At 35.3% G+C, this 18859-nt stretch overlaps 2 protein-coding genes and 1 long non-coding RNA gene across 7 annotated transcripts in view; 2 read left to right on the top strand and 1 right to left on the bottom strand.

Moving 5' to 3' along the window:
- Positions 1-7672: 7672 nt before the first annotated feature.
- On the top strand, positions 7673-8924 carry LOC141904334 (uncharacterized). The gene is made up of 5 exons (XM_074792919.1): positions 7673-7764; positions 8236-8300; positions 8521-8596; positions 8683-8726; positions 8815-8924. The coding sequence occupies exons 1-5, from the start codon at positions 7673-7675 to the stop codon at positions 8922-8924; spliced, it is 387 nt and encodes a 128-aa protein (XP_074649020.1).
- A 560-nt stretch (positions 8925-9484) lies between these two features.
- On the bottom strand, positions 9485-15526 carry LOC141904658 (uncharacterized). 4 transcript variants are annotated; one of them, XR_012619166.1, is made up of 6 exons: positions 15190-15513; positions 14245-14336; positions 11552-11603; positions 11263-11390; positions 9915-10244; positions 9485-9655 (listed from the first exon to the last, which is right to left on the bottom strand). It is a non-coding gene; the product is annotated as an uncharacterized LOC141904658 (long non-coding RNA). The 4 variants fall into 4 exon arrangements; XR_012619164.1 differs by having other exon boundaries at positions 9485-10244; positions 15190-15520; XR_012619167.1 differs by lacking the exon at positions 11552-11603 and having other exon boundaries at positions 9485-10244; positions 11263-11384; positions 15190-15526.
- Positions 15527-16602: 1076 nt separating this feature from the next.
- Positions 16603-18859, top strand: part of LOC141903781 (WW domain-binding protein 11-like) — a 92873-nt gene continuing 90616 nt past the window's right edge. For both annotated transcript variants that reach the window (XM_074792087.1, XM_074792088.1), the window contains exon 1: positions 16603-16768. In XM_074792087.1, the coding sequence (XP_074648188.1) occupies positions 16705-16768 (64 nt within the window). In that variant the 5' untranslated portion in view covers positions 16603-16704. The remainder of the gene's footprint in view (positions 16769-18859) is intronic.

Raw genomic sequence — 18859 nt, 5'->3', positions numbered from 1 at the left:
AATTTCTCAAATCATGGATAATATATCAATTCGATGATAAAATGAATATAGATAATTATGGTGAATACTTTCATATTGATCATGTGTTGCCGATTTCTAAATTTGACATGAGCGATGATTATAATAAGAAGCTAATCTGGAACTGGAGAAATTTAAGACCTCTTGAAAAGAAAGAAAATATAATTAAATCTAACAAACTAGATATACAGTTATATTTAGATCAACTGGATAAAGCAAAGACATTTGTTGAATTATGGAATTCAACACATAATGAAAAATACGTTGAATGTTAAACGCTTAGAAAACCGGTTACTCTCGATCTATGTCAAACCGCCTGTATGTAATTGTATTAGGTTGTTTACAAAAGCATCTGTCGCACGTTATATTCAGTTGAATAGGGTGTATCTCATTTGAATATTGATCGAATGTGCTATTTCAGTTGAAAAGGATTAATCAATTATATTACAAAGGAAGGAACATATGTTGCTCAGACAGTGTTTAGCTAGTGAATAACTGACAGTTATAAGCGCGCAGCACATAAGCATAGGAACGTATAGGATATTCTCTCTATAAACACAATTTTAGGAGTTTACAGTTATAAATGTAAGTACTGTTTTTGTTGTTATTAAGCGCCGGGAAACGTTAAACATGTAAAACTTATCCTGGTAAGATGCGTCACAAATGGTCATGTTTAAGTGTTGTAATTAATATTTTACAACTACAACTTCAAGTTAGTTTTATTCTACGCTAGATATTTATCTTTTAGATAACAAAATGAAGGCCATTGAATCAAGAAAGTGAAGATAGATGGATGTGGAATCAGAAATAATGGATATTTCAACTCATGAGACATGTAGCAGTTTAGCCATACTGTATAGGCTTCCAATGCATTACGTTTGTCGGAATGTCAATTGCGTCATTAAGCTGTTGTTAATGACACACAGTGACAGATGTTGTATTGTATTTTATTGATTCCTGCATTCCACGCATAACTTGCCGGGCCTCAAACGCCCGGTGAGGAATGTGGAAATCGATAATGATTGTAGAATAAAATATATGTGTGTTTATGAAATAGTATTTCCACCAGTCGTTTCTTTGAATTTATTTTCAGTTTTAGGATTTATTTATCGAGAATCCGAAATGGCTTATCTGGACAGTTATAATTACTGCTCCTATAGATAAACAATAGTAGTGAGATAATCTAAATCCTAATTTAAATAAAATATAATAAAAAACAATAACTTCAACTAGCTAGTGAATTCTATTATATTTTTAATACTTTCTTTTCAAAAGAGAATACTTTATATTTTGAATAGATTCAAATAGAAATTCTTTAAATTCAAATAGCTAGTATCAGTAGTCAATACTAGAATTCTTTAACTTTAACTATCTAGTATCAGAATACTTATAATATTTTTCTTGCTATTTTTATCCTATATAAATGTCAAAGAAATCGAGTAAGAATAATGCCGATATTGAAAAGACATTAGATGATTTGGGAATAAGTGATAATAAAGATACAGTTGTTTCTAATTCTATTCAAGTTAATAACAATATTGATTATGAATACTATTTATATTGTAAACACCATCTAGAATTATTAATTGCTGGCGGGAAATGTAATCAGTTTATCGGGAAAATAATTACTTTTCAAGAATTAGATGCTATGAAACCCGATAAAGTAATAAAATATTTTAAGATTTATGAAGAAGCAAGATTAGCTAGAATAAATGCTTCTATTTCAGATGGTATTGTCAAATGTTATTCTAAGTTATGTAACCAGTTAATACCAATTGATGATGAAAATAAATTATATAGTGATTTGAAAAATGACTATTTAGTTATGACTGAATTACAAAAATGGGTTGGTTATGCTTCATTTCAATTAGGATCGGTTATGACATTAATTTCTACTGGCGTCATAACATTTTCGAACATCAAGCCTATGGAATATAAATCAGGCAAGAACGAAACAGATGTACTACAACCAAACGTCGAAACAGAAAATGAATCAGAACAAAAATTAACTAAAATAAATGAGTGATGGCGTTAAGAAACAGGCTAGATCCGAGAAACAAATTAAATGGGCAAGAGAATTAGGTAAAAGATCTTCAGAATTAAAAAAAGCTAAGAAAAAGAAATTAACTGATATAAATGAATCACAGACTTTATCTGATATTGATTCGAATAATAATCCATCTGATTCTTCTAATGCTGGAAGTAATTATAAATTATATATTACAATTGGATTAGTAACAGTTATTATATTATCCGGTGTAATATATAAATCAAAATTCAAATCTGATGATAAAGATGATTCCAATGATAATCGGAAACTTAGTTATCCGTGTACAGACAATAAACCTATTATACCAGAAAATAAGTCAAATCATAAAGCCATTGAAACTAAATCTAAATTATTATTAATGGATTAAAATAAGATGAAAAAAGAACAATATTTAAGAGATTTATATTACAACCCAGAAAGTGAAGTATCATATTCTAACGTTTCAGAATTATGGAATAAAATTAAATCTGATAATGAAAATGGTGGTATAAAATATAGTGAATTAAAATCATGGTTACAAAATCAACCAACATATCAAATCCACAAGAAAATGGATAAAACTTATTTAACAAGAAAAGTTATGGTTTCATATATCGATCAACAATGGCAAGCTGATTTAATTGACATGAAGAACTTAGAGGAATACAACAAAGGATATCTCTGGATACTGAATGTTATAGACATATTCAGTAGATACGCATGGTCAATTCCAATAAAAAATAAAACTGGAATAGAAGTGACAAATGCTTTTAAATCTATATTTAAAGAAGCTATTCCAGATAAGATACAATTTGATGAAGGTAAGGAATTTTATAACAAACATTTAAAAAAACTTATCTGATAACGATGTATATATTTTTCAACACATTCAGATAAAAAAGCATCTATTATAGAAAGATTTAATAAAACATTGAAAACTAGAATGTGGAAATATTTTACTGCTAATGAAACATATAAATATATCGATGTGTTAGATGATTTAGTGAAAGGTTATAATAATTCTAAACATAGTTCTATAAATATGAAACCTATACAAGCTAGAAAAGAAGATAATTCGGGAATAGTTTGGAATAGGGCCTAATTTATATGGCGCGTTTGTTACACATGATTTCGGTGAACCTAAATTTAAAATAGGGCAACATGTAAGAATATCTAAATATAGAAAAACATTTTATAAAGGTTATACCCCAAATTTTACAGAAGAAATATTTAAGATTAAAAAGATAATATTAACTAAACCATTTGTTTATAAATTAGAAGATATAAAAGATGAAGAAATATTAGGTTATTTCTATGAACAAGAATTATCACTTGTACCAAACCCAGATGAAATAGAATACAAAATAGAAAAAGTATTGAAAACAAAAACTCTTAAAGGAAAAAAGTATTCTTTGGTGAAATATAAAGGATATGATGATAAATCTAATGAATGGATTTTATCTAGTAAAATTAAAAGAATAAATGAATAAAGATTTATTTATATTTGAACCGCATAATATGTTAGTTACTGGTGTAACCAATTGTGGTAAAACACATTTCATATTAGATTTGTTAGAAACTATTTATAAGAATCATTTTGATAATATAATATTATTTTGTCCTACTTATGAAATGAATAAAACATATAATAGAGATATAGTTAAGATAAAAAAGTTTATTATATTAGATCCTGTAAAACAGTAATAGAAAATTTAGATAATTGTATAAAAATAGCAATTGATACTTATAAAGGATCAAATACATTATTCATTATAGATGATTGCCCAAATTTACATGATTCAAAAGTTAGAGAAAGTGAGTTATGTTATCTAGCTTTCTCTGGAAGACATTTTGGGATAACAACATGGGTTTTAAATCAAAAATATAATTCAATTGTTAAAGACTTTAGGGAGAATATAAGATTTCTAGTTTTATTTTATAACAAAGATAGAAAATCTATGCAACAATCATTGGAAGAAAATCAAATTATACCTACTGAATTACATGATGAATATATGAATAAATTAAAGAATAATAAAGGTTCAAAATTATTACTGAGACTACAATTTCCATATGAATATATATTTATAAAATAACTATTTATATATCTATTCTATAAGAGCTTACACTTTTATATTGAATAATCTGTCAATTTAAATGGTATTCATATACATGATTATTTTAAGAGTAATAGGGATAATAGGCTTTCAGGTTAAAGGTTGAACGGGCGGGTGAGTAAAAAATGAAAAACATGAAAATAATTACAATTTCTACTTGAATTACTCGCGAAACTCATAAAAATGAAAAATAAATTCGAGTGAGAATTTATTTTTCATTTTTATGAGTTTCGCGAGTAATTCAAGTAGAAATTGTAATTATTTTCATGTTTTTCATTTTTACGAGCTCGACCGTTCGACCTTTGGCCTGAAAGCCTATTATCCCTATTACTATTATGTCGAGATAGATCAATTGAACCAAACTTCTTCTTTATATTGACAAACGTTCATTAATGCGTTTATTTGCTAATAAAACGATTGACGAATTGTTTGACATCTTAACTTTTTTATAATAACAAGCTTTAACTAGATTCTAAGAAGACGTTATTATTCAGAAATAGCTATCAGAGAAATTGAAATACAGTTATTAAAATTGAAAGTTGAGTATGATTTCAATGTATTAATTTCTGGTGACTTTAATGCTCACACCGCTTATATGCCAGACTTTTGGAACCCAATAATCAGATAATTCAAAATGATAACTTAGACCATTTTGACTCGTTGATCAGTTTAGGCGTTCACACTACTAGAAATAATCAGGACAAAAGAACGAATAATACAGGCTATCAGCTAATAGATTTGTGTAAGAACCATTCACTAATTACCCTCAATGGCAGATGTGGCAATGATCAGACAGGTAATTCTACTTTTAAGGCTGGCTTATGTCGACAAGCAACGCGACGCCTACCGACGCAACTCGGTTTATCGCCGATTCGCGGCAACTAGCGGCCTACGAGAGGCCGCCAGCTGCTCCTCAATCGATTCGACATAAGCTGGCATGCGACGGCAACGCGACGCCTACCGACTCGTCGTAAGCTGTATCCGGCTAGTTGCCCATGTTCTACTCGGGCCTACGGTACGCGGGCAGTTGCTTTTGATCGCAGCCGACATAAGCTCATCGGCGACGCGACGGAACTGAGCACAGGGGTTCCAGCCAATGAGAGCCCGTATATACATATTACAAATTATCACCGCTAGTTAGCGTCATTCGTAATTAGTCATAAACTTTCAAATTCAAGTAGTTCAAAACGTAAACCAAACCTTCAGCACAGCAGAGGACTGGACCGAAGATCTAGAAACGAAATTGGTAGAATTATGGTGTGAGCGGCCATCTTTATAGATGTCACTAGCACGTTGTATTCAAAACAGAATCAGAAAGATCAAAGTCTTAAAAGAAATAGCTTTTCTAATAGAAATATATTTCCTAATAATTCAAATTTATTCTCAAAATGCTTATCACGTGACCATTTGAGCCGTTGCGGTTGCTAGTAATCGCAACCGACATAAGCAGGGAAACAACTGGGAGGATCTCATATCCCGCTAGTCGGCCTCAGTTGCTGCGAATCAGAGCGCAGTCGACATAAGCTAGGCTGCGATCGCGGTTGCTCCCAGTTGCGTCGGTAGGAGTCGGTAGGCGTCGCGTGTCGACATAAGCCAGCCTTTAGGAACACTAGTGTCATCGATTATTTTGTGTGTGATTTAGAACTGTTTGGTTATGTAAAGGACTTTGAAATAATGCCTTTTGACCCGTTATTATCTGATGGACATAATCCTATTAATCTGCGCGTGTATACGAATTCTAGGGACACCATTGCTAGCGATAATGAAAGGGGTAATGAACACGCAAACTTTAAAACTTCAATTAGGTGGGTCAGTACTAGATCAAATCAATTTTTCCTGAATGTAGAATCAAGATTACGAGATAATGATTTAGATAAGTTACTGTTGGACGGGTTGCAAGATCTAGGAAATCAATCGCCAGATGACATTAATGGATTTACCGATAGATTTGTATCTTCTTTATTATCAAGTGCTGATGAGTGTAATTTGATGTACCATAGAAAAAGTAGGAAAAGTAATAACTGCAAAAAACCGGTCCGCAACAGATGGTTTGGCAGGGACTGTAGAGATGCACAGAAGAAATATAATTATATGAAAAAAAGATATAGGGGTTGCCCTACCCCTTCCAATTTTGAATCCCTTAAGAACTCGTCTAAAAACTAAAAAGGTCATCCGAGAAAATAAGAAGAAACAAAAGGATGAATTTATTAAGGAATTGAGAGAATGCGAAATTAATAACCCAAAAAAGTATTGGTCGATGCTAAACTCTGCGAGCGGAACAAAAAATAATGAGGCTAATATAGATATTGATATTTTTCTTGAACATTTTATGAGATTAAATGATTTGAATAATGTTAACAATGAAACCGATGACGGTGATGAGCCCCCAGACGTGGGTGACCATCCTGTCTATGACAATTATATTTTGAACAGTGATATAACCAGTGATGAGGTAATTAAGGCTATCTCTTTACTCAAAAACAATAAGGCCCCAGGCATTGATGGAATCACGAATGAGCTGTTGGGAGTTAGTCAGTATCCGTTTTTAGTTGATATATTACAAAAATTATTCAATTTAGTTCTTAAAACAGGATATGTTCCAGAGATGTGGTCTATAGGCGTCATCAAACCCATTTTCAAAAAGAATGGCGATCCCTCTAATCCTGATAATTATAGAGGTATTACCTTAGTTAGCTGTCTTGGTAAATTATTTACAAGTATCCTAAATCAAAGATTGTCAACATTTCTAGATACGAATCACATTATAAGTGAAGCCCAGGCTGGCTTTAGATCGAAATATTCCACCATTGATCATATTTACACGCTTAAAACAATCGTAGAGCTGTATCTTTGTCAGGGAAGAAGACTTTTTTGCGCCTTTGTTGATTTTAAGAAAGCTTTCGACTCGATTTGTAGGGTAAAGTTATGGCGAAAATTAATTGCTAACAATGTTAATGGAAACTTTTTCAATGTGGTCAAAAATATGTATAACTCCATAAAATCATGTGTTAGATTAAATGGTTGCACGTCACAATACTTTGCAGCTGATAGAGGCTTAAGACAAGGCGAAAATCTCTCACCTATCCTCTTTTCGTTATTCTTAAACGACATTGAAGAATTTTTCATTGATCGTGGAAAACCGACTTTGTCATTTATAGAAAAACTAAATTTGAATCGTGATCAGGATATTGATACTTTACTGAATTTATTCATAATACTATACGCAGATGATACAGTTATTCTTGCTGAGGATGAGAAATCTCTTCAGCTACACTTAGATACCTTATTTGAATATTGCGCGGCTAATGGTCTCACTGTTAACTCAGAGAAAACTAAAGTACTAGTATTTGCGCGAAGTAAATCCCGGATAAAAACGATTTCGAAATTTATGTTTGGTGATCAAGAGTTAGAGGTAGTGGAAGATTATGTTTATCTCGGAGTAAAATTCAATTGAAATGGTAACTTTGCTAAGGCAAAAAAGTATCTTTACGATAAAGCTATCAGAGCTATGTTTTCGATCGTTCAAAAAGGCAGACGTTTGAAATTGCCCATAGATGTTATGTTTAAATTATTTGATACGTGTGTTGCTCCAATAGCCATGTATGGGTGTGAGATCTGGGGATATGAAAATCTTGATTTATTAGAAAATATTCATTGCTTCTTCTGTAAAATCTTAATGAAAGTGACGAAATATTCTCGCAACTTACAAGTTTTATCAGAGCTAGGACGTTACCCTTTGAATATAGATGTTAGACGCAGGATGATTAACTTTTGGGTGAAAACAGTATCTGGAAAGCAAACCAATGTAGGCTATGGCTAATTATTTAGGCCACTCGAGATGCGAGCTCGTCGCATTAGGCTATTTACCTGTTTACAATCCAGCACACTTCTTCACTTTCCGGATCGACCACAATACCAAAAGGCCTATTCAAACTATTACTAAGTACTGTGGTCACTCATTGGGCCAGTATTATTTTTTCAAATCTAGGCCAGGCCTCTTATGTCTAATAAGTAGGGTTTTCGGTATCATTTTCAGTTTCTTTTTTATTGCTATTACGCATATGTCGGTAGGCTGGTGGATGAATGGCCTTGGGTGTTTGAATTCGAACCCTTAAGCTCGACATCTTTCCACTTTGGTAAGTAGGGCTAAGCTTCCTAATCAGAAATTGTCTATAAAATGCACAACTACCCTATGATTTTTGGAATATTTTCAGTTTTCTCGTTGGAAATAATTTGGAGTTCGAATTCAGCCCCTTACTCAAAATTTTGTTGTCGCTCCAGTTAGTATTCCTAATCAGAAATTGTCTATAAAGCACACAACTAGGCCTACTACATGGAGTTGATATATATTTTCAGTTTTCTCGTCGGTCTACTTCAACTCTCACTGTTTGAATTCAGACAGTTGCAGTTGCAGACATTTTGTCGTCGCTCGGTAAGTATTCTATTACTAATCAGAAATCAGAAATTGTCTAAAAATGCCAAGCTGCATGAAGCTGATTTTTCCAAATATATTTTCAGTTTTCTTGTCGACTTCTACAACTTCAAAATGTCACAACACTCTGGTAAGTTGAGCAACAACAAAATTAATTTTTTAGTTCATATGGATGAAATTGAAAGATCTTTAAAAACATTGCTATTTCTATTTTTCAGGTGGATCGCTTGGTTCAAAAGTTGGCGCTGGCGGGAAAAAACGACGGTTCGGCCAAAAAAGAAGAAACTGTGAGTCTAAATTTCATGAAAAACTCTTGTTGACTTTTTGATACTAATAAAGAATTCCTTAAGATATTCATTGTTCCTTTAATTCATTCATTGCATTTTATTTCTGCGAATGGTTTCTGGTTCGTGTTTCACATGATTGATCATGCATTTGTAAGTTCTAGATTTTCAGTAACCTTGAATTTGTTATTCAATCCAGAAAGCTTACTCTTATAAAAAGATACATGTCTTATTCAAATTTTGGAATACTCTGTTCCAGTTCATGGGAATCCAGGATGAAGTCATAATTTTAGGGATTAGAAAATCCATATCGGGGTTGTAGTCGCGTAGTGATATTTTTTGGGAAAATAGATTGAATAAATAAAACCTTGAATATCCTGGGCCCGGTTTCATAGACTGAGTACCAAATAATCCTCAATCGGTGTGACAACCACCATAGTGAAAATGAGAAACCATGGTTATAACTGACAATTTTCTAAATGTTCCGAAACTATTTTGCTTCCACACATCTCTGAAACCCAGCCCTGGTGTAGAAATGAACTCAAATAAAATCACAAACAGATCAAGCTTCAAATGATTAATAACAAATGTCATACATGTACTGAATTTCATCAATTATGACGATTTATTTCACTGAGATATAGTTAGATAAAGAAAAACTTGCACTTAATTGTGACGTAGTAAAATACATTTGATTATTAATCAATTACTCTAGAATTATGAATTGTTTTGCCTCTATCTTCTTCACTCTTACTCATCTTCAACTTCAATTTGCCTAGGTAAAAAAAAACTGGAGTTCATAAATTCTCCACCCCATAAAGATGAGTCAACTTTGACAGAGCCATGCTTAGATACTATAAGCATTACAACTGACGAAGAATCAAATTTCTGGCAAAAGTCTGACTCAACAAGAATCATTGAATTGGAAAATGAAGTTTCAACTTTGAGAAATCAAATAACAGAAAAAGACAAAATAATCAATCAGCAAAATATAACTATTTCTTCATTACAATCTCAATTAAACTCAAATGTACCAGTAATCCGTACCCCGTCAGTGTCAGCATCTAGAAACACGCTTAATAGTCGCGCAGATAAATTGAAAGATTTTGTTGAAGGAATATCATCACCAGAAAGTAACGTCCAAGATTCTGCTTGTACACTCGCCAAATTTTTCAAAAGGTATCCGACGGTAACGAATGCAGCCTTACGTGAAGCTGATATCAAACTGTTCCACATGCTCACCCCAAAACAGGCTGTTGACATTAAGTTGAGGCAACGAATGCCAATGATTCGTCTTCTTGATTTGAAGAGAGATTTAAAAAACTTTGACATTCCTGTATTTCCAACTGTGGCAGAAATTCGAACTGAAATAAAAAACAGAGAAATGTCATTTGCCCCTTATGTCATTGCGGGTGAAGAAATCCTAGAGATTAATTCCCGTACACACGAAAGAAAACTTGCGCCCTATGTAATCATAGATGATTTTCACGCACAAGCTCAAAGACATGCAGAACATCTGCACAAAATTGGAAATCTCTTATTCCATCAAAACTTTCACGATGAAATATGGATTAAGACAGGAATTGATAAGGGGGGTGGGAGTACAAAAATGGTTTTTTCCATAGTTAATGGGCTATCACCCAATAGCCCCGATAGTTGTGAATTGGTCGGTTATTTTGAAGCAACTGATAATGCTGAAAACTTGAAGATGATTTTCGGGCCATTAAAAGAGGCATTAGAAACCCCATTCACAATTTTTCTAGATGGAAAAACAATACAAGCTCGAACTTTTTTCATCGGGGATCTTGCATATCAAAGCACAATGATGGGTCATCAGGGCTCAACAGCATCTTATCCATGTCTTAAGTGCATGGTGCCTCTTGATCATCTGAGAAAAAAAGATGGCACCTCTCATTCCGCGAACACTTATCAAAACCGTAGTATTAACCACTATATCGAAAGTTCTAAATTAATCGAGACGGCACCAACCATGATTGGCCCGTCATCGCACAGTATTAGTGGTCCTATGCTGTATAGGCCACTTGATTTAGAACACTTAGTACCACCTCCTCTTCACATAACATTAGGAATCGGACTAAAAATCTATGATATGGTCGAAGACAAATGTAAAGATCTCGACCATTCAACATTAGGGAACAGAGACCCAGAACTGTACCATAAATGGAAAAGTGTATCAAACGTAGTCCAAAATCTTGTAAATGAATTGGAAGATTTGAAATTAATACTCGCACAAAATATCGAGACTATAGATGTATTGAAAAGAGCAGATCAGAGGCGACGTTCACCATTTCATTGTGGTGCCCCAATTTGTGTCATACAGGAAATAGAAAATGGAAATGTTAACAACTTTGAATACTGTACCTCTTGTGATTCACCGTACCACACTGACTGCATTTCGATTTATGGCACTGTGGAAGCGTTTAAGTGCATAAGGTGTCTCAAACCCAATAGTACAGGCCATAAGTTCTTGAAAAACCTCGAATCTGAAACTAATAAAATCAAATCTGACATAAAGGCAAAGAAAGATCAAATAAGACCTAGAAAATTAAAGCTAGATGAAATTTACAAAGAGGTTTGCTCAAAAATGGGTCCACTACAGTCAGCGCTCAATGAAAAACTGCATGAAATTGGAATAGACAGACAGGCTTACCATTCACTTTCATTCAATGGTAACCATATCAACAAGCTGTTGAACATAAACCCTGATAAAGGAATAAATAATCCGGTTAAATTACTATCTGTACTATCAGATTACCCAGACATTCAGCTCATATACCAAGAATTATTTCAACGGTTCGCACAAATGTACAAACTGTATTCTGCATGTAGATTTTTATCAGATGAAGAAGTGGCAGATTTGGAAACCTTTTGTAAGGATTTCGGTGCTTGGTTTCCAAGAACTTTCCCGGAACAAACAATAACACCCAAAATGCATATGTTAATTTTTCATGTGCCTGAATTTGTCAATATCTGGCGTTCTCTGGGAATGTTCGGGGAACAGGGCTTGGAAAGCAAGCACGCTAGCATGAATAGGGATGTCCGTGTTTATTCATGCTTGAGAAATAAAGTTACACGAGCGAAACTGATGTTTATCAACCAGGGTTTGTATAGTACTAAGTCCAAAACCGATGTCCGCGTTACACGAAAATGTTTTTGTGGAGGTTTCTACAAAAAAAATGGAGACACACGTTCTTGTAAATTATGTTTAAATATTGCAAACATACATTAGTCTTGCTTGTGTAACATGATTTACGGCTGTCTATCTGTCTGTTTGTCTGACAGTAGAGAAGTGGATGGGAAATGGGCAACTCTATGGTTTTTAAACCATAGAGTTATGTTCGGGTTTAATCCCTCCCGCTCGCTCTACTGTCAGCCGATTAAATATTAATGTATTCTGTTTGTCTATGTCTGTCTGTCTGTCAATCTGTCTGTTTGTCTGACAGTAGAGAAGTGGATGGGAAATGGGCAACTCTATGGTTTTTAAACCATAGAGTTATGTTCGGGTTTTATCCCTCCCGCTCGCTCTACTGTCAGCCGATTAAATATTAATGTATTCTGTTTGTCTATGTCTGTCTGTCAGTCTATCTGTCTGTTTGTCTGACAGTAGAGAAGTGGATGGGAAATGGGCAACTCTATGGTTTTTAAACCATAGAGTTATGTTCGGGTTTAATCCCTCCCGCTCGCTCTACTGTCAGCCGATTAAATATTAATGTATTCTGTCTGTCTATGTCTGTCTGTCAGTCTATCTGTCTGTTTGTCTGACAGTAGAGAAGTGGATGGGAAATGGGCAACTCTATGGTTTTTAAACCATAGAGTTATGTTCAGGTTTAATCCCTCCCGCTCGCTCTACTGTCAGCCGATAAAATATTAATGTATTCTGTCTGTCTATGTCTGTCTGTCAGTCTATCTGTCTGTTTGTCTGACAGTAGAGAAGTGGATGGGAAATGGGCAACTCTATGGTTTTTAAACCATAGAGTTATGTTCGGGTTTAATCCCTCCCGCTCGCTCTACTGTCAGCCGATTAAATATTAATGTATTCTGTTTGTCTATGTCTGTCTGTCAGTCTATCTGTCTGTTTGTCTGACAGTAGAGAAGTGGATGGGAAATGGGCAACTCTATGGTTTTTAAACCATAGAGTTATGTTCGGGTTTAATCCCTCCCGCTCGCTCTACTGTCAGCCGATTAAATATTAATGTATTCTGTCTGTCTATGTCTGTCTGTCAGTCTATCTGTCTGTTTGTCTGACAGTAGAGAAGTGGATGGGAAATGGGCAACTCTATGGTTTTTAAACCATAGAGTTATGTTCGGGTTTAATCCCTCCCGCTCGCTCTACTGTCAGCCGATTAAATATTAATGTATTCTGTTTGTCTATGTCTGTCTGTCAGTCTATCTGTCTGTTTGTCTGACAGTAGAGAAGTGGATGGGAAATGGGCAACTCTATGGTTTTTAAACCATAGAGTTATGTTCGGGTTTAATCCCTCCCGCTCGCTCTACTGTCAGCCGATTAAATATTAATGTATTCTGTCTGTCTATGTCTGTCTGTCAGTCTATCTGTCTGTTTGTCTGACAGTAGAGAAGTGGATGGGAAATGGGCAACTCTATGGTTTTTAAACCGTAGAGTTATGTTCGGGTTTAATCCCTCCCGCTCGCTCTACTGTCAGCCGATTAAATATTAATGTATTCTGTTTGTCTATGTCTGTCTGTCAGTCTATCTGTCTGTTTGTCTGACAGTAGAGAAGTGGATGGGAAATGGGCAACTCTATGGTTTTTAAACCATAGAGTTATGTTCGGGTTTAATCCCTCCCGCTCGCTCTACTGTCAGCCGATTAAATATTAATGTATTCTGTCTGTCTATGTCTGTCTGTCAGTCTATCTGTCTGTTTGTCTGACAGTAGAGAAGTGGATGGGAAATGGGCAACTCTATGGTTTTTAAACCATAGAGTTATGTTCGGGTTTAATCCCTCCCGCTCGCTCTACTGTCAGCCGATTAAATATTAATGTATTCTGTTTGTCTATGTCTGTCTGTCAGTCTATCTGTCTGTTTGTCTGACAGTAGAGAAGTGGATGGGAAATGGGCAACTCTATGGTTTTTAAACCATAGAGTTATGTTCGGGTTTAATCCCTCCCGCTCGCTCTACTGTCAGCCGATTAAATATTAATGTATTCTGTCTGTCTATGTCTGTCTGTCAGTCTATCTGTCTGTTTGTCTGACAGTAGAGAAGTGGATGGGAAATGGGCAACTCTATGGTTTTTAAACCGTAGAGTTATGTTCGGGTTTAATCCCTCCCGCTCGCTCTACTGTCAGCGGCTGTAAACGTTTCAATAAAATCTTAATCTACTTACAACAATCCTTTCTACTTCACATCGGCATCACTTGAATTTAACTCTTGGAAATATCGCATCATCGCAGTATGTCATCTCCAGTAGGCTATGTCCTAATGAGTACAACAACAAAAATTTAGACAAAATATCGAGGTCAAGGGACTGACTAGCACAAAGCTGAAATAATTTTTGTGACAGCTTCTTTTTACAAATTGATTCACTTATGGCACCTCAGACTCAAAGACAAATTTCGCTAGTCCCAGTCAGACGAATCTCGCCACCCGGCCCCCCACAGTCCCAGTCCCGAATGACAAGAATTTTTAATTTCATCACAGGCACTTGAATATGTGCTTTGACCTTGTTGGTGTGTTAAAAATGATAAAATTTATTGTAATTTACGATAAAAACACCACGAAGTGGCATCGCAAATTTTCAAAAATCAATTTTGTTGCCAGTTGAAATCTTTAACGGAGCTAAAACAGTGTCAATATTTCCAAAAAATCATCTACAATTGAAATTATGGGCGCTCCTTGTATTTCAGGATTAAAATTAACACTTGGGACGTACTTCGGCAATCATCGGCAGTGTTCGGTTGTCCCGATAGTTGCGGGTAGATTTAAGCATTACGGAGATAGGAGCGTTTCCAGCCTTTCTGTATAGTATAGTTAGACGAGGGGCACGCGTTGCATCACGGGTAACTTCATTATAAAACATGGCGGATTATCGAAGTCAGGAATAACATATCGCTGGTGAATTATTAAATATTTATCCATTATCAAAGCCCATATTCAAGTGCCTGTGATTTCATAGGCTAGGCCTATTCCAATCATGTGGCCTAAGGATGACATGTAAGACAAATTGGCTTTCCTTTTGTCTCTTTCTCTGAGAAAACCACAGGACATTGGGGCCTAGGCCTACTACTATTTGCTGCTCTAATCGCTAAGTAGACTGTCTGTGCCAACTTACTCGACCCGACAACTGACGAACTGTTAGTGTTCCCTGCTCTATTTTAGGCCTACACTACTACTCGCTTTTGCCACACACAGCGCTAGTCGGAGCTAAAAAGTGCATGCTCCGATCAGCAGTAGACTCTTCCCGGACATATATGTCGTAAAATACCCTTTGAGTAGTGTTATTACTATTTTCCGAGGATTTTAGGCCTAAACAAAGTGAAACAGCTGAGAGTTACTTCCGGGTAGCAACGCGACTAAAAGATGGAGATTAAGTTTATTTTCGCTTGCCGGTGGAGATTAAAACGGGTAAATTCTTAGAGGAAATTAATTATAAATACTACTCACACATATTACAACTATATTGTGTTTTTACTTACTATACATTTTCGAAATATAATCGACTGTTAAGGATCGGTATTGAACGCTCGCGCCGGCTTGCCGACTGCTTGAAGCGGCAGCCATTACAGATACACGGAATATTCCCAGCGGCCTTTGCGAATTTCTTAGAAAAGCACCTTGCCGCAGGTGGTTGTGGCAGGTGCGAGTTGACACTTTGTACAGCCGTGCTTGGTTATCATATATAAAGAAAACGTTTGATGACTGTGGTTTGTCCTGCATTTGGACGCAGCAATTCATGACTAACAGTAAATCTTTTTCAAAACGAATAAAACAGATACTCCGTGACCAGCACCTTCAAGAAACTGTATCTGCCATAAATACTAATCCGATATACACTAACTTTAGGCAATATAAAAATGATATTAGGTTAGAGAAGTATATAATAGAACTTGGTGATGACTTAGGAACTAGTTTATTTGAATTTAGGGTCGGGTCCTATATTTTACCTGTGAACAAATTCTCAAACCTTCATTTAGACAGAGCCGATAGAATATGCCCCACTTGTAATACTTTAGGTGACGAATCCCATTTTCTGTTTGACTGTACCTTACTTAACGAACAACGCAAAAACTTTTTGAATTTGAATACCTTTAATACCCTTGATATTCTGAAAAACCCAACGGTCAACTTAGCTAAATTCATTAAGACCGGCTTAGATGTATATAGATCCCTCCAATAGTATATATAGTATTGTAAATAGTTGATGTATATATATATTTCGTTACGTTTTCATTCTCTAAATTTTAATCACTTTAGTGTTGTTCTGTAAATATTTGTATATACATGTGTAATAGTTTTCCTCCATATACCATGGAAATGGTTGGAGTGTAAATAAATCGTAATCGTAATCGTAATCATCTTTATTGTGCAAAACCAATAATGTAAAGCAATACGGAATAATAAAGATGAATTGAATTGAATTGAATTCAACATGATAATGTAAAACGCTAATCCGCTATACTATCTGTAGACGGAACGGTCTGGTTTTGAGTCATCTGATATAGTCAGTTCCAAAAGGTTCACCGGAAGGAGTACCCCAGGTCTATCTTATTGAAAAATATCGCCCTCTTTCATTCAGGAGCCGCGCTGTTATTAATGATCGGTTCATTCTTACCACTAAGAAGCCGAAATGGGGAGAAGGTCGATAAATACAACCAAAAGTGGGAAATATATGAACCCAACTGACCAAGCTCGTAAGTATGGATAGGCCTAATTCGTTCAAATGTTTCAATTCACTTGGGCCCGTAGGTTGTAGGTAATCCGTAATGTAAAAACGAAATCTGTTAATCGCATGTAGGCCTATATAAAATAACAAGGGGCTAACGACGCTCACACACTACTCAACTTCAGTTGCTTAAATTAAGGGTCATCCTTATTACCGAGATGACGTATGTTACCGAGATGAACCAATCATGTTATATCAGTAATAAATAGGCCTACCTTCTAGAGTCATATTTTACATATTTTTTTTATTTAAAAAAATTTTGACTTCAAATGTGTAAACTCGGTTAGCAATAAAATTTCTTCATTGAATTTGATTGATCAACGATCTCATCTCGGTAAAATTAAGTTATTTTTCTACAAAAATATCCGACAAAATATGTAAAATATGACTCCAGCAGGCATTTATTACTGATATAATATGATTTCAATTGTTAAAATCGATAAGGAATAGGGCCTAAATAAATAGGCCTATGTTATATTTCATTTCATCTCAGTTCATCTCGGTAAAATACATCATCTCGGTAATAAGGATGACCGACAGGAAATGCTCGTGAAAACGGTCAAAATGCGGCAGCGGCTCGTAAAAACGCGTGCTGCTGGTATTAAAATTCGGTTGTCCGGGTGACCATGCACATTCCTGCTTGTTGTTGCTCGAGGCATTTTCACGTAGCTGGAAAAAGCTGCAGGAAAAAGCTGGCTGGAACCAGCTAGGCTACGTGAAAATGCGTGCCGCTGAGGTCGTTTTCATGTAGCTGGAAAAAGCTAGCTGGAAACCGCTCGTGTAAACCAGCCTTTACTTCTTCGTCATGTCTAAAGTCTATTTATTTTTGATTGTCCACGATCTTTTTGGGTGTGCATACCTCTAATAGGTCTTAATCGAATCAGTAGAGTCGTGCAGTCCAGAGAAATCATCGTTTTTAGCCCACTTGGGACTTTAGTCCCAGCGGGCTATTGCGTTCACTTTTCGTCCGTCCGTCCGTAGACGGAATCCAGTTATTTTGGGAAGTTTTGAAGACGCTTCAATGTAACGTCTTGACATTTGGGTTACACATGTATCTACCCTAGACACATCTTCAGCCCAAAAACTGGCCCTGTCAGAATCAAGATGGCCGACTGGCAGCCATTGTTGTTCGTCAAAATCAGCACTTTTTACACATTTTTGAGCTTTTTGAGGGAAATTTTGAAGACGCTTTGATCAATTACCTTGATCTTTCGCATATATGTGAATCCTCCCAGGGCCCATCAACATAACAAAAATTGGGTCGGTCCGACTCAAGATGGCCGTCCTATGACCTTTTTAGTGCCCAAAAATGTTAATTTTGGCCCGAATTCTGAGTCCTGTAGCTTCCTACTGGTTTGCCATTTCTCATTACAATTTGTGATGGGTATTCTTTGGAAAGGGATGTTTTATACCTGAGACAGGTATTTTTCATCAGCCAATTATGACGCAATTGGCGGCCATCTTGGTGTCACCAGTACTCATTCGTAAGTGGGAAAAAGTTTTTCCACATTATATTGATACCTAAGCGTATTTTGCTACCACAATCAATTAGAAAGTTGTAGCTCATAACGTGTTCTATGATTTTGGTGAGTTTCAAGGTAATTAGATTTCGTATATGGCCACCAGGGGGCGTTGAATAATACAATATCTTAGCATTTCTTTATTATATTCGTACCTATGCATATTTTGTAACCACAATCAATTGAAAAGTTGTAGCTAATGACATCATCTATGATTGTTGCGAGTTTTAAGGACATAAGTTTTTCTATATGGTCACCAGGGGGCGTTGAATAGTAGAATAACTTAGTATTTCCTTATTATATTGGTACCTAGGCATATTTTGTTACCATGATCAATTGCAAAGTTGTAGTTCATGACATGTTCTATGATTGTGGTGAGTTTCGAGGTCATAGAAGTAGTGAATAGTAGAATGACTTAGTATTTCCATATTAAATTGGTAATGAGGCATATTTTGTTATCACAATCAATTACAAAATCGTAGCTGTTGACATGTTCTATGATTGTGGTGAGTTTTTAAGGTCATTGGTTTTTGTAAATG

The sequence above is a fragment of the Tubulanus polymorphus genome, chromosome 4, assembly GCF_964204645.1.
Source record: "Tubulanus polymorphus chromosome 4, tnTubPoly1.2, whole genome shotgun sequence".
Lineage (NCBI taxonomy): Eukaryota > Metazoa > Nemertea > Palaeonemertea > Tubulaniformes > Tubulanidae > Tubulanus > Tubulanus polymorphus.
This window is presented reverse-complemented; position numbering and strand designations above follow the sequence as displayed.